The sequence below is a fragment of the Pongo abelii genome, chromosome 3, assembly GCF_028885655.2.
Source record: "Pongo abelii isolate AG06213 chromosome 3, NHGRI_mPonAbe1-v2.0_pri, whole genome shotgun sequence".
Classification (NCBI taxonomy): Eukaryota; Metazoa; Chordata; class Mammalia; order Primates; family Hominidae; genus Pongo; species Pongo abelii.
The window spans coordinates 172179764-172199521 of record NC_071988.2 but is presented as its reverse complement, the minus strand read 5'-3'; the positions used below and the strand labels follow the sequence as shown (position 1 = coordinate 172199521).

Genomic DNA, 19758 nt, shown 5'->3' with positions numbered 1-19758 from the left:
AAGGAATTCAGCATAGTAATACAATGTATACCTTTTTTCAGGCCCTGGAGAGTGAATTTGTTTCCTGCCAGCTTCACCAATGGATTGATCTCATTTTTGGCTATAAACAGCAAGGACCAGAAGCTGTCCGAGCCCTCAATGTGTTCTATTACTTGACCTATGAAGGAGCTGTCAATCTGAATTCAATAACTGATCCTGTGTTGAGAGAGGTAAGTTACCTGAATTGAGAAAGCAACTTATAGTCAGGTATATTTAAACTAGAAGGAGCTAGAGGACACCTCCCCCATCCTTTGATTTTACTGATGAAGAAAGTGAAACTAGATGTAAAGTGCCTTAAGCAGAATAATCTATCAGTGACCTAGCAAGAACTTGAACCCAGAGGTTCCTTCCAGCAAAATGTTTGACCCAATATAAGATGACGGCTTTTTCTATTTGAATCTGTTAAGGTATCAATAATCTTATTTATAATTTTATATAACTTTGGAGGTTACTCACATTATTTTTGTAGGAAAATAGTAATAATTCATTAAAGAGATATGATTATGAGCATAAATTTATTGAAATGTGATAAAACACATATTTATATGTAATACCTAAGAACATATATAACCACATAGAAGTTAATGGGGGGGTTGAAGTCCAAATCTTTCCTATGTGATCAAATTGTTGTTAGATGTTATTGAACTTGTTTTATTCTTGTCATTTATTTTCTCAAGTAAAACACTTAAAACATGGTTTTGGCAAATGCAGCACTCACCAAAGAGTCTGTAGAAGACCTTACTTTTTTTAGTATTTCTAATCTAATTATGCATCCTTCTAATTCCAATATACTTCATATGAAAAATTATAGAATTGAACGATACAACCTTAATCTGTACAATTTTAGAACACAACTGCATTTAGGAAACCAGGAGCTTTTATTCACAGGGCAAGTTATATATCATTTTGAAGGGAACATTATTTGTAATGTGTGAGATTTGTCATTTTTCCCTAGCACTTGATGCATTCTTTTATAGTTCTACTAAGACCTGATCATGCGGAAGGTATGTAAGTACATATTTAAATAAATTGGCATATTACCACCTGGCTTATGTGCTAGATAAGTTAGTATACACACAAAAGCACTGTGTACTAGATGTACACTTGCATTAAATTGCCCAAGTTTTAAATTGCTACGTTTCAGTTTTAAAAACTGTAGTGGCAGAGAATTGGGTTACATCAACTCTTAAAGACTCTTCCAGTTGTTCGGTTTTTTGAAAATACTCCTTCTGGGGGTATTTTATTTGATCAGAACATCAATTGACTGTATGACACAGAATATACTTAGGATTCCATAAAGGTATTGAGGTGAGAGCAACATATAGGCAGTGTTACAAAACACTGCATAATTTTATTGTTGGGATAAAATAGCATAGGCCTATTTACTTTCTTTTTTTTGTTCATTTTGGCAATATTTGAACAGTAATACTTTATTCTGTTAAATGCCCATAATTCTTCAACAAATATACCAGCCATTTTTGTTTTCTCCTGTTATCCTGTAGTAATTATCCATATCTCTACATAGCTGATATATAACTGAATTCGCACTGTATAATTGATTTTATTATCTCTTAAAAAGAGATTGGTTGTATTTAATATACCAGCATATTGTTTTTTGTACCAGCATAAATTGGTTGTACTTACTATGCCAGTATATATTTTTTGTGTCACTATATGCAATCTCCGTATTTCTAATTTTGAAATTCTGTAATGTTCTATAGAGTTGCTGTGAAAATATGCTTAACATTGTTTCTCTCAATGCAAGATCCTATTACTTAAAAGACTTGTCTCTTGGTATGTCCAAGATGACATAAGTAGCTCTACTTTTCATTAAAGGTTACGCAATGTTTTCATGATAAAAATGTCACTTGGCCTATATCTGTTTGTCATGGCTAGTTAACAAGTAGTACACTCAATCAGCTAGTTATTTCCTCTATGAGTCACTCTATGTGCTTGGCTTTTTATTTTTATTTCTGGATTGACCACTGTCCCCACGTACACACCAATGATTGTTTAAGGAAGTTTACTGTGAATTAATCTAGAAGAACACTGTCTAGAATTTTCTGCAGTGCTGGAAATGTTCTCTATCTGCACTGTCTAATAAACCATGAACCATATGTAGTTATTGTACATTGAAATGTGGCTAGTGTGACTAAGGAACTAAATGTTTACTTTTAATTAATATAAATTTAAGTAGGCACAGATGACTAGAGGCTACAGCATTGTACAGTAGAGAGTTAGAAGACTTATGTTTGTCTTTGACCATCTTTTCTTACTCTGAGTTCAGCCCATGTGATCAGACAATGGGAAAATAAATGTTAAATTGACTTGGTAGGATATTTCAAAGTGGGAATACTCCGTGTAGACATTAGATATATATTTGAATATAGGTGTAAGCTCAATTATATTTTTTCTTTCACCTAAACTAACACATTATAATTTCAAATAAAATTCTTTATTGTAATAAATATATATAACATAAAATTGAACATTTTTACCTTTTTTTTTTTTTTTTGAGACAGAGTCTTGCTCTTTCACCCAGGCTGGAGTGCAGTTGCGCAAGCTCAGCCCATTGCAACCTCCGCCTCCTGGGTTCAAGTGATTCTCCTGCCTCAGCCTCCTGAGTAGCTGGAATTACAGGTGCCTGCCACCACGCCTGGCTAATTTTTGTATTTTTAGTAGAGATGGGGTCTCACCATGTTGCCCAGGCTGGTCTCGAACTCCTGAACTCAAGTGATTCGCCTCCCTCGGCCTCCCAAAGTGCTGGGATTACAGACCTGAGCCACTGCCCCTGGCCATTTTTACCATTTTTGAGTTTACAGTTCAGTGGCATCAAGAACATTGACATTCTTGTACAGCCATCACCACCATCCATCTCTAGAAATGTTTCATTTTCCCAAACTGAAACTCTGTAAGCATTAAACAATAACTCCTCATTCCTTCCTCCCCCAGTCCCTGTACAATTACAATGCTACTTTTTATCTCTATAAATTTGACTACCCTGAATACCTCATAGAAGTGGAATGCTGCAACATTTGTCTTTTTATGTCTAGCTTATTTTACTTAGCGTAATATCTTCATGATTTGTTCATGCTATAGAATGTATCACAATTTCCTTTCTCTTTAGGCTAATATTCCATTGTATATATATATACCACATTTTGTTTATCCATTTATATATCAATGGGCATTTTGGGTTGTTTCCATCTTTTGGCTATTATGAACAATGTGGCCAAGAGTATGGATGTACACCATCTGTTCAAATCCCTGCTTTCAATTCCTTTGGATATATACCCAGAAAAGGAATTTCTGGATTATGTGATAATTCCATGTTTAACTTTTTGAAGAACCATCATAACAAATAAGTTTTTTTTTTTTTTTGAGATGGAGTCTCACTTTGTTGCCAGGCTGGAGTGCAATGGCGTAATCTCAGCTCACTGCAACCTCTGCCTCCCGGGTTCAAGTGATTTTCCTGCCTCAGCCTCCTGGGTAGCTGGGATTACAGGCATGCACCACCATGCCCGGCTAATTTTTGTATTTTTAGTAGAGACGCGTTTTACCATATTAGCCAGGCTGGTCTCGAACTCCTGACCTCATGATTTGCCCGCCTTGGCCCCCCAAAATGCTGGGATTACAGGCATGAGCCACCACACCCAGCCACAAATAAGTTTTTAATATTCATTCTTTATGATCAACTTTTGCTAAAGACCGTTAAAACTTTTGCTTTAAGTTTGACTTCCTTTTTTTCACCACAATCCTAAGTAGTTAATTATGAGAAAATTCAGCCTTAACTGATAGTCTTGCACTCATCACACCCTAATTTGTTTTTATATTATACATTATATAGACATATATATAATATATATTCTATATTAGATTTGGCATTTATTAAACATGGCCTGTGATAGTCTAAGTATGGTAGGTATTTGATATTCTTGAAATGAGAATATATCGCTTTGTTACTTAGCACTATTAAAATAAATACACAATTTAATTTACAAAGCTTTCTGAATATCATTAAAATAAATGGGGCCAGGCGCAGTGGCTCACACGTGTAATCCCAGCATTTTGGAAGGCCACGGCAGGAGGATCACTTGAGTCCAGGGGTTCAAGAGCAGCCTGGGCAACAAAGTGAGGCCCCATCTCCACAAAAAATTTAAAAATTATTTGGGTGTGGTGGTGTACACCTATAATTCCAGCTATTGGGTGCGGTGTGAGGTGGGAGGATTGCTTGAGCCCAGGAGATCAAGGCTGCAGTGAGCCATGATTGTACTATGGCACTCCAGCCTGAGCAACAGAGTGAGACCCTGTCTCAAAAAAAAAAGGTTGGGGGGAATAGTCTTTTATTATAGCCTTTTCATACCATTTACCAGTGCTAAATCCTATAGTACAATGCAGTTTGATAGAATGAACAAAGAAACAAACAAATAAATAAATATGAATTTGAGTCATGGCCCTGATGCCTACTAGTTGTGTTCCTCAGACTCTGTTTCCTATATATAGAAGTCATACGATAATGCCCACTCTACAGAGGATGAGATGACATATAATGCATGTAAACCGCCTGGCATGGTGCCTATCCCCTCATAAGTACTCAGCAAGTGTTAGTTCTTTCCCTTATGTTGCTCACAGTTAAATCCCTGGGTTAGAAAACACAACTGTAAAAGGAATGTGAACTACTGATTGGATCATAGAAAGAATCATAAAATGTTAACACTAGAGAAGTTATTAGAGACCATTTCCTAGTGGACGCATGCTGAGTTCATTGTTAAGTGAGGCAAGAAAGCAGAAAACATGAATAGGTCATTAATTTATTCTTTTTTTTAACACCCTTTTACTAAACCGGAATCATGTAATAAGGTTAAAGGGTTGAAAGGCAAAGTCCCTGCCCCCCCTCAGCTAGAGTTCATTATCTAATGGGAAAATAAGTGTAAGTAAACAATTATAATACAATCTGATAAATTCAGTACAGAGATAAATATATGTAAGTATGTATGCACAAGCATAGGATAGGTACTAAGCCCAAACTGACAGAATCCAGCCATGTTTTCCAGAGAATGAGAGGCTGGAGTTGCATATTGAAGGATGAATAAGATCATTGGGTAGAGTCATGAGCAGAAGTTACCTACACAGAGGCAACTGCATACCCTTCCTGCACGTAGATAAAAGAGATGGCTAGAGAATATGGTATATGTGGAATGAACTGAAGGTGAGCAGATGAGAGAGAGAGACACAGGAGCCAGATCTTAAAGTCTTCAATACCATAAAAAATAATTTTCAGCAGGGCATGGTGGCTCACACCTATAATTCCAGCACTTTTGGAGGCCAAGGCAAGAGAATGGCTTCAGGCTGGGAGTTCAAGACCAGCCTGGGCAACATAGCAAGACTTCATCTCTACAAAAAGATGAAAAACTTATCTGGGCATGCTGGCACATACATATAATCCTAGCTGAGATGAGAGGATTGCTTGAGCCTGGGAGTTGGAGGCTGCATTGAGCTATGATCCTGCCATTGCACTCCAGCCTGGGCAACAGAGTAAGACCCTATCTTTAAAAAATAATACTTTTAACTGCATCATAAGGCAGTAGGGAACCACTGAATATTGGTGACATAACCCTATGTCACTAATATGTTTGTTTAGAATCTGAAAGAAGATTGAACAAATAAGAACTAAAAAGTACTGACTGGATTTTTCTAAGAGGTCATTGGTGATCTTAGAGAAGTAGCTTAGAAGGTAGAGGATTGTGTTATGAATGGGAGATGTTGAAGTAAACACAGTAAATAAAATAATTTAAGCTTTATTGAGATATAGTTCACATATGTTACAATTCACCCATTTAAAGTTTATGATAGTTTTTAGTATATTCACAGAGTTGTACAAGCATCACCACAATTTAAGAGCATTTTTGTCACCACAAAAAGAAATCTTTATATGCACCAGCAGTTGCTCTAAAGGATAATTTTTTTTTAATGAGTAAATATTGGACTATGTTTCTGTATTAATGGGAAAGATCCAAAAGGAGGGAAGCATGTCAGACATGCAGGAGAGAAAGTGTGTAATACACTATCAAGCTCTGTGTGAAAGTGGAGAAGAACAAAACCCAGAGCATAGATAGAGATAAGCACTGAACAGGAGGGAACAATAGGGCCTCATCTCAGATTGGAGAGTAGACGGATAGCATGGGGACTTGTGTAAGTAAATGTGTATGAATGAGGTGGAAAGGCAACAAGATTCTCTTTATGAGGGTTTGTGCTAAGGATGAGACAATATTTATGCTTAATGGGTGCTGCTCAATAATTATAATTTCCTTTCAATATTGTTTTTCTGTGTTTTCAACATCAGGAGAATAGGTGTAGAAAAAAGTTGAACAGAGAGGGATGTGTGTGTGTGCACACCTGTGTGTTTGTGGAGAGAGAGAGACAGAAAGATGGACACAGGTGGGGTTTGCCATGGAAGTGTGGTGAAATGTATGAAAAAGGATTGAAGGTGCAAGGGTGGCTGATGAAACTGTGAAAGGGATGTTGTAGAAAAGATGAAACGTGAACCTGGGCTGAATTGAGTAGATAAGAAAGGAAGGAAGGGAGTGATAAACTGGGAAAGTTTATCCTCTCATTCGTTACTAATTCATTTATTCAACAAATATTCGTTTTGTTCAGGATGCTAAAAATGTGGAGATGAGCAAGACAGGCAAAGTCTGTTCCCTCCTGGAGCTCACATTCTAATGGGGCACACAGAAAATAAAATTTAAAGACTGTAATTTCAATGATAACAAGTGCTATAAAGAAAATAGAAGTGGGTAAGGTAATACAAAGTGCCGTGAGGGTGGAGAACTGTTAGAAGGGATGGTTAATGACTGCCTCTCTGTCTTCATAAACAGTGTTTCCTTTAAAACTTTAGGATCGGAGTACAGCTAAACAAGGCCACCAGGGAGTTAGCTCCTACTGCTGTCCCCATGGCCAAGCATGTCCCTGCAGTGCCTGGCCTGGGACAGCCTCCAACTCAAGTCTTGTCACAGGCTTCATGCCAGTTGTGAAACTTTCACTATTGCCTTCTACTAATTTACTCCCCACCCCCACCTCCAGGCCACGCCTCTCTTTTCTTCAGAATCTTGTTTCTCTAAGGTGCTTTAATATCATTAATATTAGCACATTTGTATATCTGCTTGATTTATATTAAAGCATTATTTCTGCAAAACCACAATCATGGTACAAGGATAGATTTGTACCTTTCCAGTATCAAAAGCAAATTAGACTCATTTCTGTTCGGTAGCTATACTTTTACTTATTTCTGTTCACTTCTATATGCTTAATTCAGTCTGGAAATACATTCACAGTCATACAGAGGCAAGTTGTCTACATACAAGTCATGTAATCACCTACTATTTTGGGAAAAGCGCCATTCTTCTTGAGAAAGTTTCCATTGTATAGTGAATGGTTAATACACATGGCATAGTAAGTGATCATAAAAATAATCTCTGTATAAAAAGAGCACTAAACGATAGAAATAATAACCATAAGAGGAGGAAGAGTAATCAGAGAAACAGCCTGCAGCACATTAAACTTTTATGTTGTTTTTAATTTTTAGAAAACATCTGGGTTATCAATATACAACTATGCCTGCATTTACATATATCACACACCAGAAAGAATTCTTTTTCAGACAGATATGCTAATCTTTCAAAAAATATCTTGTGACCCCAACTTAAGAATATATTCTTATCTTCATCTGTTTACTCTTCTTTATTTCTCTGTATTTTGGCACTATTCTTTTTTTCCCTGCCTTTAACATTTTTAAAATCTATTCTAGTTCCTCAATATTACATATATTCTTTTATAGATAAGGGACAAATAAATAAAAGTTGGTCATTTTCTGATTATTCTGCTGATTTTGATTTGGCTCATTCATGTCTTTTCTTTCAAACACAATCTTATTAAGCCTTTCTAACCCCATTTTTGAAAAACGTAAAACCCAAAGAAAGAAGAAATTTTCAAAAAAGATAAAAATTAGAATATTTGAACTCAAGGTCAAATGTTAGTAAGAATATTTTTACGAAGAAAAAAATTCTCTTAAAATCCAAATCCACAAATTAAATACATGATGAATTGAATATTTTATAAAATAATATTCCCTCTTCTAAAAGATTTAACATAAGTATTTTCCTTAAATTAATATATTAAAGTATAATCATATCTATAGGCATGGTTTCTAGAACAATTCTATATCCTTATCCAGAATTCTTTTCATATAAATGCTATTTGCAGTATACAAAGATTGAGAGCTATCTAGACATTAGTATCTTAGTATGAAATAGTTCATTGATGAAGTTTAGTAGGTAAGAAATATATATTTTTAAAAAATACACATATGCATATGTCTGTGTGTATGTAAATATATATATATATATATATGTAATATATACGGCAATGTGACAGTCACTGAATACGGGAGCACAAAGGAGGCATTTGTAACCCAGATTAAGAAAGTATCAGCTGTCTGAACATAATCCTTAAGAAATTTGAGTTAAGTTGGTGAAGCAAAAGAAATGGAAGGGACATTCCAAGCAGAGAGTATGGCATATGGGGAAGAGCACAGTAAGGCTCTATGACTTGAAAAACTCATGTGGTAGGAAGGGAGAGCATAAGAAGCTGGTGATAGGCCGGGCAAGGTGGCTCACACCTGTAATCTCAGCACTTTGGGAGGCTAAGGCGGGAGGACTGCTTGAGGGCAGGAGTTCAAGACTAGCCTGGGCAACATAGTGAGACCCTGTTCCTAAAAAAATAAAAATACAAATAATTAGCCAAGTGTGGTGGTATGCACCTGTAGTTCCAGCTTCTCAGGAGGCTGAGGAACGAGAACTGTTTGAACTGGGGAGGCAGATGTTGCAGTGAGTCGAGATCACACCACTGCACTCCAGCCTGGGTGACAAAGCAAGACTCTGTCTCAAAAGAGCAGCTAGGCTAGTGAGATCTCTAAAACATATTTGGAAACCATTCATGTCTGTTCATCATTAGTTCAAGCCACCATCATCCTCTCCCCACTGGACTAACGCTAGTAGACCAGGTCACCTTTTTCTGTCCCTGCCTACCTACAGTCCACTTTCCACTGAGCTGCCAAAGTGGTATTTGAAACTGTAAGTCAGATCATTTCACTTCCTTCTTAAACTTTCCTATTTCACATCAAGCATAGAATAAAATCTGCTTGACTCACATGATCTAGCCCTGCGTACCTCCCTGATCTCCTGTCATCTGTTCTCTTCCTCATCAATGTGTCCTGTCACACTGACATTTCTGTTCCTGATTACATGAAGGGGAAGGCCTTTGTAAGTCTAATATCAAAACTAAAAATCATTAAGGAAATTCATATATTCACGTATAAAAACTACATGAAAACGGATGTTTCTGTACATCTAAAGCAACAACAAATAACAAAGTACAGGAATAGAAAACTCATGAAAGATGAAATGCAAGTCACATATGAAAAGCACTTTAAGCTGGGCACAGTGGCTCACACCTGTAATTCCAATGCTTTGGGAGGCCAAGGTGGGAGGATCGCTTAAGCCCAGGAGTTTGAGACCAGCCTGGGCAAATAGCAGGACCCAGTAAGAGAAGTAGTTCATCCTCACTATTAATCAATGACATTAAGTTGAATACACAATAACATTTTTGTCCACTAGATTATCTAAGATTAAAAATAATAAAAATTTTAATGTTGATGCAGTATGAGAAAACAGATACTGTCATATATTTGGTGAGGATGAAAATAGGTTGAATCTTTACAGCGATCTGTATCAATTATTAAAATGTTCACGTACTATTTACTTAGAACTCTAACCAAAAGTAATAATTGACCAAGTGTGAAAAAAATATTCAGTTATATAGTTCTTCATATGTATTAGTTTGTTCTCATGCTGCTATGAGGACATACCCGAGACTGGGTAATTTTAAAGGAAAGAGGTTTAATTGACTCAGAGTTCTGCATGGCTGGGGAGGCCTCAGGAAACTTACAGCCATGGTGAAAGGGGAAGCAAACATGTCCTTCTTTGTAAGGCGGCAGGAGAGAGAAGAATGAGAGCTGAGCGAAGGGGGAAGCCCCTTATAAAACCATCAGATCTCGTGAGAATTTACTATCACAAGAATAGTATGGGGGAACCACCACCATGATTCAGTTACCTCTGACGGGGTCCTTCTCACGATGTGGGGATTATGGGAACTACAATTCAAGATGAGATTTGGGTGGGGACATAGCCAAACCATATCATCATAATAGCAAAAAAAAAAAAAAAAAAGAAAAAAAGGAAAAGGAGCAACGTAAATGTGTCCAGTAGAGAAGTAGTTAATTAAATATTGGTAAATTTACACAGTAGATTACTGTATATCATCAAAAATATTGCTGTGTAAATCTATATGTATTACCATGGAAGAATATTTTGCCATATTACAGTGAATAATAGATAATGTTATGGAACATATAAAATACAAATGCATGTGGAAAAGTCTGGAATTATGGACCCCAAAATGTTCATGGTCATTATCTTTGGTTAATGAGATCATGAAATTCTTTAATTTGCCTCTTTCTATATTCTAAAAAATTATGTCTCTTGAAAATCAGAGGGAGAAAAAAAGCCAAACACAACTCTTTTTCCCTTTTCAGGGGGAAACAAGCCGCTTCTTGAAAATTTGAACAAGCAATATATGTTAACATGAGGATATGAATACTGACTTTGTTTTTGGCTGTTCAGAGGTCTCTTGTAATTACTTTCTGGTTTTGGTCATGTTCTCTCTCAACCAATGTTGTTAGGGTACTGACCATCTATAATGATTTTCATGTAACTAACAGGAATGAAGGAATTTACAATTTCTTAACTTTTATCTCACTCGGAAATCAGAGTACCTCCAATCTCTTAATTTTCTATATATGTTATTTAATCCACTGAGCTATGGGAGTTTTCATACTTTTTAACATTTGAGTTTATTTCTTCATTTTTCCCATCATATTTGAGGGAGAACACAAAGAACACTTTTACTTTTGGGGAAAATATCTTAGATATATCGCTGTTACTTGTAGTGTTTGTCATTACCTAAAAGCAAGAAGGCTTTTGGCTTAAGATTCCTGAATTCTAGATCTCTGGGTTCACTACTTGTGTGTGTGTCTGTGTGTGTGTGTGTGTGTGTGTGTGTTTGTATAATTAGTTATACAAAGTGCTTTAAAAATGTATTTATCAAAGCAATACATGTTAACTATTTCAAGAGTCAAATAATACAAAAAGTATAAAGTGAGAGACTAGAAAGCTCTCATCCTCAAATTGGTAACTAATGCCAGAGTCACATGCTAATGTCTAGCTGTAAGTTCCTCTTTGATGCACTTTGATGTGTACGTAAAGAAAAAAAGCCTCTACTACAGAACTCATCGTTCTTTGCTGATGCCTGAAATTCTACCATTAGAGATCACTTCTTTGGTTACAAATCCTTTAAAAAAAAATCCTTTCCAATCATATGGCTGTCTGTGAGCAAGATTGGACAGTAGGTTTTGATAAAAGGAAAAGTACAAACACAGCAGAGGCTGGAGCAGTTGTTGTATAAGGGACACCAGGGCAGATCTTGGGTTGCACCTGGAGGTTGGAAGAAGGGGTGGGGGTTCAAAGGCTGAAAGATACTTGCAGGTAGATGTTGCTGTCAGACAACCTTAATATGAACAATATCTGTGCTTTTTCATCTCGTACTTTGTCATAAGTACTTGCTACATTTCCTCTAAAAGTGTCATTTTCTTCTTTACTTTTCACATAAATACATTGTTTTATGTTTCTGTGAGTTCAGAAATTAATTAAAGTTTTAAATTTCCTTTTGAAAATGGAACTCAGCTCTGTTTGCATTGATAAATAGGGGAGAGGGGAGAGCCGTGATATTGCCCAGTTTAAAGAATTACTATATACAAGTGACCTCAACATGAAAGTAAAACCTGAAAATTTTCCCTAAGTTGTATTTAGTGTCAGTGGTTGGTTTTCCCTCTTCCAAATTTATCCTTCCAAATGCTGTCTTAGCTATGCGTAATCACTCTGAGGTCTGTTTTCCAAAAGAAGCAGCAGCAGTGTTTAAGTTTACATGACCCCAGTTTCATGACAGCAGTAGCAAATCAGATATCTTATCCAAGGAAAAGCATTTTTGGCTTAGAATTCCATCAGTCTGTTGGTGGGAGTCAACAGCTCCAACACTGCTGCAGAACACTGGCTGCAGTGAATCTTTCAGAAAGCATAAACACAATTAGTATTTATAGCATTGTTAACATTTGTTAAATAGTTGGGGGAGTGGTCTGTAAGCCTGTTTTAAGCAGGTGGCGCAAGAATCTTTGTTGTGACTGTGGTGAGATTTAAGAGTAGGACACGATTACAGTGGTTGTAGCAATATAGTAAATTAGGAGTATTGAATACCGAAGTTAAGATTTCATGCAGCCACAATTCAAAGCGTTATAGAAATAATCATGAAGTACCTCTGGCCAGAAGTGTGTTACACAGATGGCATATTTGACACAGTGCAGGGCAGGAACTGTACAATGAGAAGCCAAATAAACGGTAAGGATTAGTCAGGTTTTAATTGAAAACCTACATTTAAAATACCATAAAATTATGCCAGACTTTCTTTTAACTTCAAAACCACTATAATCAGACAAAAATTTCCTTATTCTATTAAATGAGCATCAAAGTTGTCAGTAAAGCTACTCTTTGTATTTTGCTTATTATTACGTCTTTTGCAGACTTACTAGTTAAGTTAGGTGTAACTAAATTATACACTCAAGGACATGAAGCAAAATATTAATATTTTTATGATTTTTTTTCCTATTAACTACCTACAGAATTCTGAGCCGTTCTATTATACTGATGACTTTTGTCATGAACCCTGTTTCCTTTCAGGCACCATCTTTACTTCATCTAGGTCACTCTTAGCAAATGAATAACCAATGACGTCTGCTTTTCATGACATAGTTTAAACATATTTGTCTGGTTTTGAGAAGTAATTTAACCTTCTGAATGTGAAAATTAACTCTCTGGATGTTGTTGGGTTTTTTTCCTTTAAGAACTTTACTGTGTTTTCTCAACATTTGCTTCTTAGCATTGGCAACCTCTTTGAAGACATTCCACTTATTTTTCTAGGCAGGCTGCTTTATCTACTCATTTCCAGTAGCCAGAGATGGAGGTGTTTTGAGTGAGCACATCAATGTTCTAGACAGAGATACTGTTTGAAATTATCCATGAACACAGTGCCACTGAACATTATTGAGTGACGTTTGTTTCTGTTGGTTGTGTCTGCTCTGACTAGCTGGTTTCTTTCAGATTGGCAGCTGGGATTATGCTGTAGTAGATGGACAGCTACAAGAACTGGAGATTGTAGTGAGGCTGGGTTGGGACTCAGTTTAATGTGCCTGAAAAGCACGGGCTCTGTTACAGTCACTAATGGGAAAATCTGTGTGCATTTTCACAAATTATAATTACATCATATCTTACATTAGTAACTTCCATAATAATATTTGAGTAGATATGCTAGTATAAATACTCCTTTCCCTCTCTAATTTTCCTTCTCCCCCTTCTCTTTGCATTATTATTTTAAAATATGTTTTACTTTATTTAACAAGCTGCTCTTTCTCTTTGTTTTTTATGTACTCCATTCCATCATGATATGTATTTGTTTCCAATTACCTGATGCATTCTGAGTGCTTCTTGGAGGAAAACACATTATTTACTTAAACAAGTTTATATTTAATTAATACTAAATGATGGCAAAATATTGCTAAAACTAAGGGATCCTTGGAATCAGATACAGATAAGTTAAAAAGTAAACTCAATATTAACAAAATTAATTTTGTAGCAAGGTCTATAGATTTAAGTTTTTGACCAGTTTATCAACTGAAGTTGTTCTTAGATGGTTACAGAATATTCCTTGGGAGAGGAGCAGAAAAGATAATTATTGGGTATGGGGCTTAATACTTGGGTGATGAAATAATCTATACCACAAACCCCCAGGACAGAAGTTTACCTATGTAACACACCTTCACATGTACCTCTGAACCTAAAATAAAAGTTAAAAATATATATATTTCTTGCTATTATGTTAATGGGTAAATTAAACTTCATAAAGGCCAGGCACGGTGGCTCGGCCAGGCGTGGTGGCTTAGGCTTGTAATCCCAGATCTTTGGGAGGCCAAGGCGGGCAGATCATTTGAGCTCAGGAGTTCAAGACCAACCTGGGCAACATGGCAAAATGCCATCTCTACAAAAATACAAAAATCAGCCAGGCATGGTGGCACACACCTGTGGTTCCCTGCTACTCAGAAGGCTGAGGTGGGAGGATCGCTTGCACCTGGGAAGCAGAGGTTGCAGTGAGCTGAGATCGTATCACTGCACTCCAGCCTGGGCGACAAAGTGAAATCCTGTCTCAAAACAAAAACAAAAACAAAAAAAAAAACAAGACAAAACAAAAACAACTTTATAACGTTATACCAAATATTTGCAGACCTTTTTTTTAAAATTGTCTGTTTAAGATTTTTTCAAAATGAAAATTGTTTTGTTATGCTTATTTCAAAAATAATACATGCTTTGTGTAAGATATCAATTGGTATAAAAATGAGGAAAGTATAAATTTTTATTCTGCCAATCTTTTCATCCTTCCTCCATCAGAGAAAATAGCTAATAATAGTTTGGAATATACCCCTCCAGATTTTGCATGCAACTGTTCTTGCATATGTATGTATGTATGCACATAACACATGTAAGTATATGTGTGTTTTATATATACACACACACACACACACACACACACACACACATACACATATATTTTTTGCTGAAATAAGGTCATACTCTATATACTTCGGTAGTTAGAAATTTTTCTTTCTTTGGCATATTATGAACTAGTTTCTATGTCAGGTATATTCAACTCATTTTAATGGCTGCGTAGTATTCCATTATCAGAGTTTAAGTAGTTTTTTTCTTCCAATTTTTACTGTCATAAAGAGTGCTATAATAACTATCTTTATACCTAAATCTTTTTGTCTTCATCTGATTCTTTCCTTATGAAAATTCATAGAAGTGGGGTTGGGTGTGGTGGCTCATGCCTGTAATCCCAGCACTTTGGGAGGCTGAGGCAGGCAGATCACCTGAAGTCAGGAGTTTGAGACCAGCCTGGACAACATGGCAAAACCCCATCTCTACTAAAAATACAAAAATTAGCCGGGTGTGGTGGTGTGCACCTGTAATTCCAGCTACCAAGGAGGCTGAGGCAGGAGAATCAATTGAACCTGGGAGACAGAGGTTGCAGTGAGACAGGGTTGCACTCCAGCCTGGGTGACAGAGTGAAGAAACTCTGTCAAAAAAAAAAAAAAAAATCATAGAAGTGGAATCAATAGCTCAATCTTTATTTGACAACATACAAACTTGACTTTTGTCTAAATTCTTAGATATCTGTCTTTATGTCTACATTCTCAAAACTAAAAACGTTAAGTCTTTCAAGTCCAAATTTACATAGAATCACTTCCGTTGAATTTCATTTACTCTTCTATGTATTAATAGATTATTTTGCAAATTTCATTGAAAATATCCTCTGCTGTATATTTTGAACATTTGCTGTATATTTTGAACATTTTAAATATTCCATATCCTGTGTATCCATTTTCCTGAAAAACTATTTATCTTTTATGTTTATGCTTTATAACGTTTGAATTCTGTATTTTATTTCTAGGGCATTTAAAATATTTACATTTTAATCTTAGAAGACTCTTTTTAAATAATTTGAGTTAGGTTCATTATACTACTTTTTAATTTTGTGAATTTATTGCTCTGACAACTAAAAACTATTAATAACTTTGTATTTCTTTCCTAAGGTTAAGTGGGAGTCTGGTTTCCAAATGTTTCTAATGATGCTTTGCCTTTCTTTCTTTTAAGCCAGATAGAGATGTTATCCAAACATCTCTGATTTTCTCTTCTGGGATTTTCATCCCATTTTTACCAAATATATTTACTTGCTATGGGTCCTCTTTTGGCCTTAGCAGTTACAATATTATCAGGATTTTTTTCCTTTAGGAATTAAATACAAACATAACCATATCATGATTAAGTAGTCATTTGATTAATATGTTTTTAAACTTACTAATATCGAAGCTAAAGTTGAACCATACCTCCAAAGGACACTGAGGCTAGTCACTTAGACAGTAAACTTTGAGTAGAAATCTGTCAAATATCCAGCAAGTGTTCTACAGTTTAAGTTCAAATATCTGAAGGCAAAGAAGAAAACTGGCACAAGTAATGGTATGATACCACAGTAGACATCACTGGATGGTCTTAGTGTGACTTTTTAAATATTGAAAAGAATTTAATCTATGAAGTCTTGTTGGAATGCTTAAACATTTCTTGGTAAAGAGGTAGATTAGAATCTTACAACAGCTTTCTTGAACTTAATTTTGGTAATGTGAGAAAGTTTTAATACATTAATAAATGATATATCTTTTCTTAATAAATTATTTTGTCTCTATTTCCCTATTCCAATTTTATAGTGCTTTCAGATGTAAATATGTAGGTGATAAAATATAATTTCAGAGTGTGTGCTTAAAAAAAAACAGCATATATATTAATTGTGTCCATATGTTTAAGTTATTTCTCCCCTACCCTCCATCTTAAATAAAATTTTACAATATTTATTGTTGGTTACTAAGTGCTGTACTGAGTTAACTTGTTTCCTCAGTTAGATTAAAAAGCCTAGGTCAGAGAGACTAAAATAGTCTTTGTTAAGTTGAAGCCAAATACTACACTGTCACTAAGCCAAGTTTACTTTCCTTTACTTTTATTTCTTATTTCTTTCTTCCTTTCATTCTGTCTAGTATGTGCATGTATATTCTCTCTATATATGTTGTCTCTTTTTCTATATATAGCAATAAAATCATGCAAGTATGCAATAGTTGGCACACACAAAAACAATAGAATACACAGCTTGTTGAAAATCTCTTCATAATATTTCCATTTGAAGATCCATTAATACATTCTCTAGGTAATATTTGAGATGCTGTTTGTAAAATATAAATATGTGGTTTTACTGGAATGTCTTGAAGTATTTACATAATCTTTTTTATTACTATATATCTCAACATCTGGAATGCTGCCTGCTAACTTCAGGTTTTATTATAGAAAGTAGTAACAGGCTATTTACAGAAATAATCAGGATTGATGAATAAGAATATTTAATAAAGCAAGCTTTTTGTAGAAATGTTTTACTACAATATTTTATTCAGTACTAGGCTGCTCTGTGATTGTGGTAGTAGTACGTTTCTTAGCTGCGTCCCTCCTAAATTAAGTTGATTTGCATGGACATTCACTGGGTAAATATTTACTGAGCACCTACTATGTGCCAAGTTGTAGAAGCACAGAAATATTAGGCAGTCTCTGATCTAAAGGAGACTTATAGTCTGATCAATAAGTTGGAAAATTAAACCAGTAATTAGAATATTAGATAAATAGGCAGTAAAAGTTCATGCATGTTGCTACAAGAGCAAAAAGGGAGGGACAGCAACAGTCTGGGTGAGGTCAAGAAAGATCTCCCAGAGGCTGGAGATGCCTGAGCTAAGTCTTCAAGAATGAGGAGGAAAGAAACCACACAGAGAAAAGGAATAGAAAATATATACAAGGGTTTAAAGGCAATATGATGTTGATCACATGTCACATTATAGAGTGGTGAAATGGACAGTGGTTGGGGCTAGATTACTACTCATCTTAATGATGAGTAGTTGGTAACATTTATTGAGTGCTTACTTAACCCTAGCCAGGCACTGTGTTAAGTCTTTAATATATATGCTGTAATAATATAACACACTTACTGATAGCTTAGTATGTGCCATGAACTGTTCTAAGTGCTTTATATTACCTCATTTAATCCTCACAACTCAATAAAATATTGACAGTTATTATCACGATTTTTAGAAGAGGAAATTAAGGCACAGAAGGTTAAGTACCTTGCCCACAATCACTGAGTTAATGTGTGATAGTGGTAAGATTTGAACTGAGGCTGTCTGATTCCAGTGTCTGCATAGTTAATCCTATGCCATGGTGCTACCCAGGATAAGGATTTGGAATGGAAGGCTTTGAGTCACATAATCAAATTTGCAACTTACAGATTGAACATCTCCTTGCAAGTCTGAGTATATTCAGCCCCTTAGAAGAAATGTGAAGGCTGCCAGCTAACGCTTATATTTTTGGTCATTGTAAGATATTTTTATTCTCAGTATATAGTCTTGCATTAGAAGTTAAAAAAAAATAAGTTGTTTAAAGGCAGAAGCACTCTGTTAATTTTCAATGAATCTATTTAGGACATTGTTTAGGTTGACCCCAATTTAAGATAACCTAAAGCCAAAATGTCTTAATAATTATTGAAGATGGCTAATGGATATGTGGGGATTCATTATCCTATTCCATAACAAAAAATGTTACGTAACTGAATGTCTAAAAAGTGATCACCTAGGACCAAAACTCTCTAGGTGAAGGAGAGTTCATTAAAAACAGTTGAGGCATTTGGTAATGTTTGTTAAGCCACCCTATTGCCAACCCACCTTGCTGAACCGTACAGCATTTAAGGATGCTTGTATGTTTCCTGTTATTTCACACCTCATTTATGCCTTTAAATTTTTTATTGCTCTATATAGAGGGCTGAGTAGACAAGTGAAGATAAGACAATAAACATAATCACTTGAGGGACTTTTTCAAATCATACATATTACCCCAGGATTTCTCACTTGACCTTAAGAATTACTACTATAGTGAGACAATGGAGTGTTGTCATATCCTCCAGTATGCTGGAGCTGAAGAAATGAGAATTACTGCCTTTAGTGACATCTTTCAGAGCTTCCCTGAGAGACTCATTTGGTTTCTTTGTAATAGCAAATACCAGCCTGTACTTAACACTCCTTATCCTCCCCTGCAACCTCAGTCAGCCCTCATCAAGAAGTGTGCTCATCTCTCAAGCTTGGTTTTGTCCCCAGTCTAACCATAGATGAGTCATAAGGGTTCCTGGCTAGCTTACTATATAACAGGCACTCAGTACATTTTTTGTTGTGTAAATACTATGTGCAAGGTACTGTTCCACCTGTTGCACATATATGGTATTCAGACTCTTCTAGCAGGGGTCCCTGATCGCCAAGCCACAGCCTGTTAGGAACCAGGCTGCATAGCAGGAGGTGAGTGGTGGGCGAGCATTACTGCCTGAGCTCTGCCCCTGTCACATCAGCCACAGCATTAGATTATCATAGGAACACAAACTCTATTGTGAACTGCACATGCGAGGGATCTGGGTTGCATGCTCCCTGTGAAAATCTAATGCCTGGTCATCTCAGGTAAAACAGTTTCATCCCAAAACCATATCCACCCCGCCAACCAGGTCCATGGAAAAACTGTCTTCCATGAAACCAGTCCCTGGTGCCAAAAAGTTTGGGGACCAGTGCCTTATAGTGTAGTTGTAGTGACAGACATAAATAACATTACAGGAAATTCTGAACCAAGTATATACTGTAATGAGCAGTATGAACAGGTGTAATATTATTTAACAAGATTAGGGAAACTTGGTAGAACTCAAGCAGGGTTTTCTAGAGAGGGGTAGAACTTAGAAAACTGAAGATAAGAGTGACCATTCTAGGAGGGTCAGTGGCATGGTAGAAAATGTAAGGCAGAGATGGCTTATATTTGTAGAAGAAAA

At 35.9% G+C, this 19758-nt stretch overlaps 1 protein-coding gene across 3 annotated transcripts in view; it reads left to right on the top strand.

Annotated features, from left to right (window-relative positions):
• LRBA (LPS responsive beige-like anchor protein) overlaps nucleotides 1–19758 on the top strand; it is a 763816-nt gene that overhangs the window by 679357 nt on the left and 64701 nt on the right. For all 3 annotated transcript variants that reach the window (XM_024245927.3, XM_054553557.2, XM_054553558.2), the window contains one exon: nucleotides 42–209. In XM_024245927.3, the coding sequence (XP_024101695.2) occupies nucleotides 42–209 (168 nt within the window). The remainder of the gene's footprint in view (nucleotides 1–41; nucleotides 210–19758) is intronic.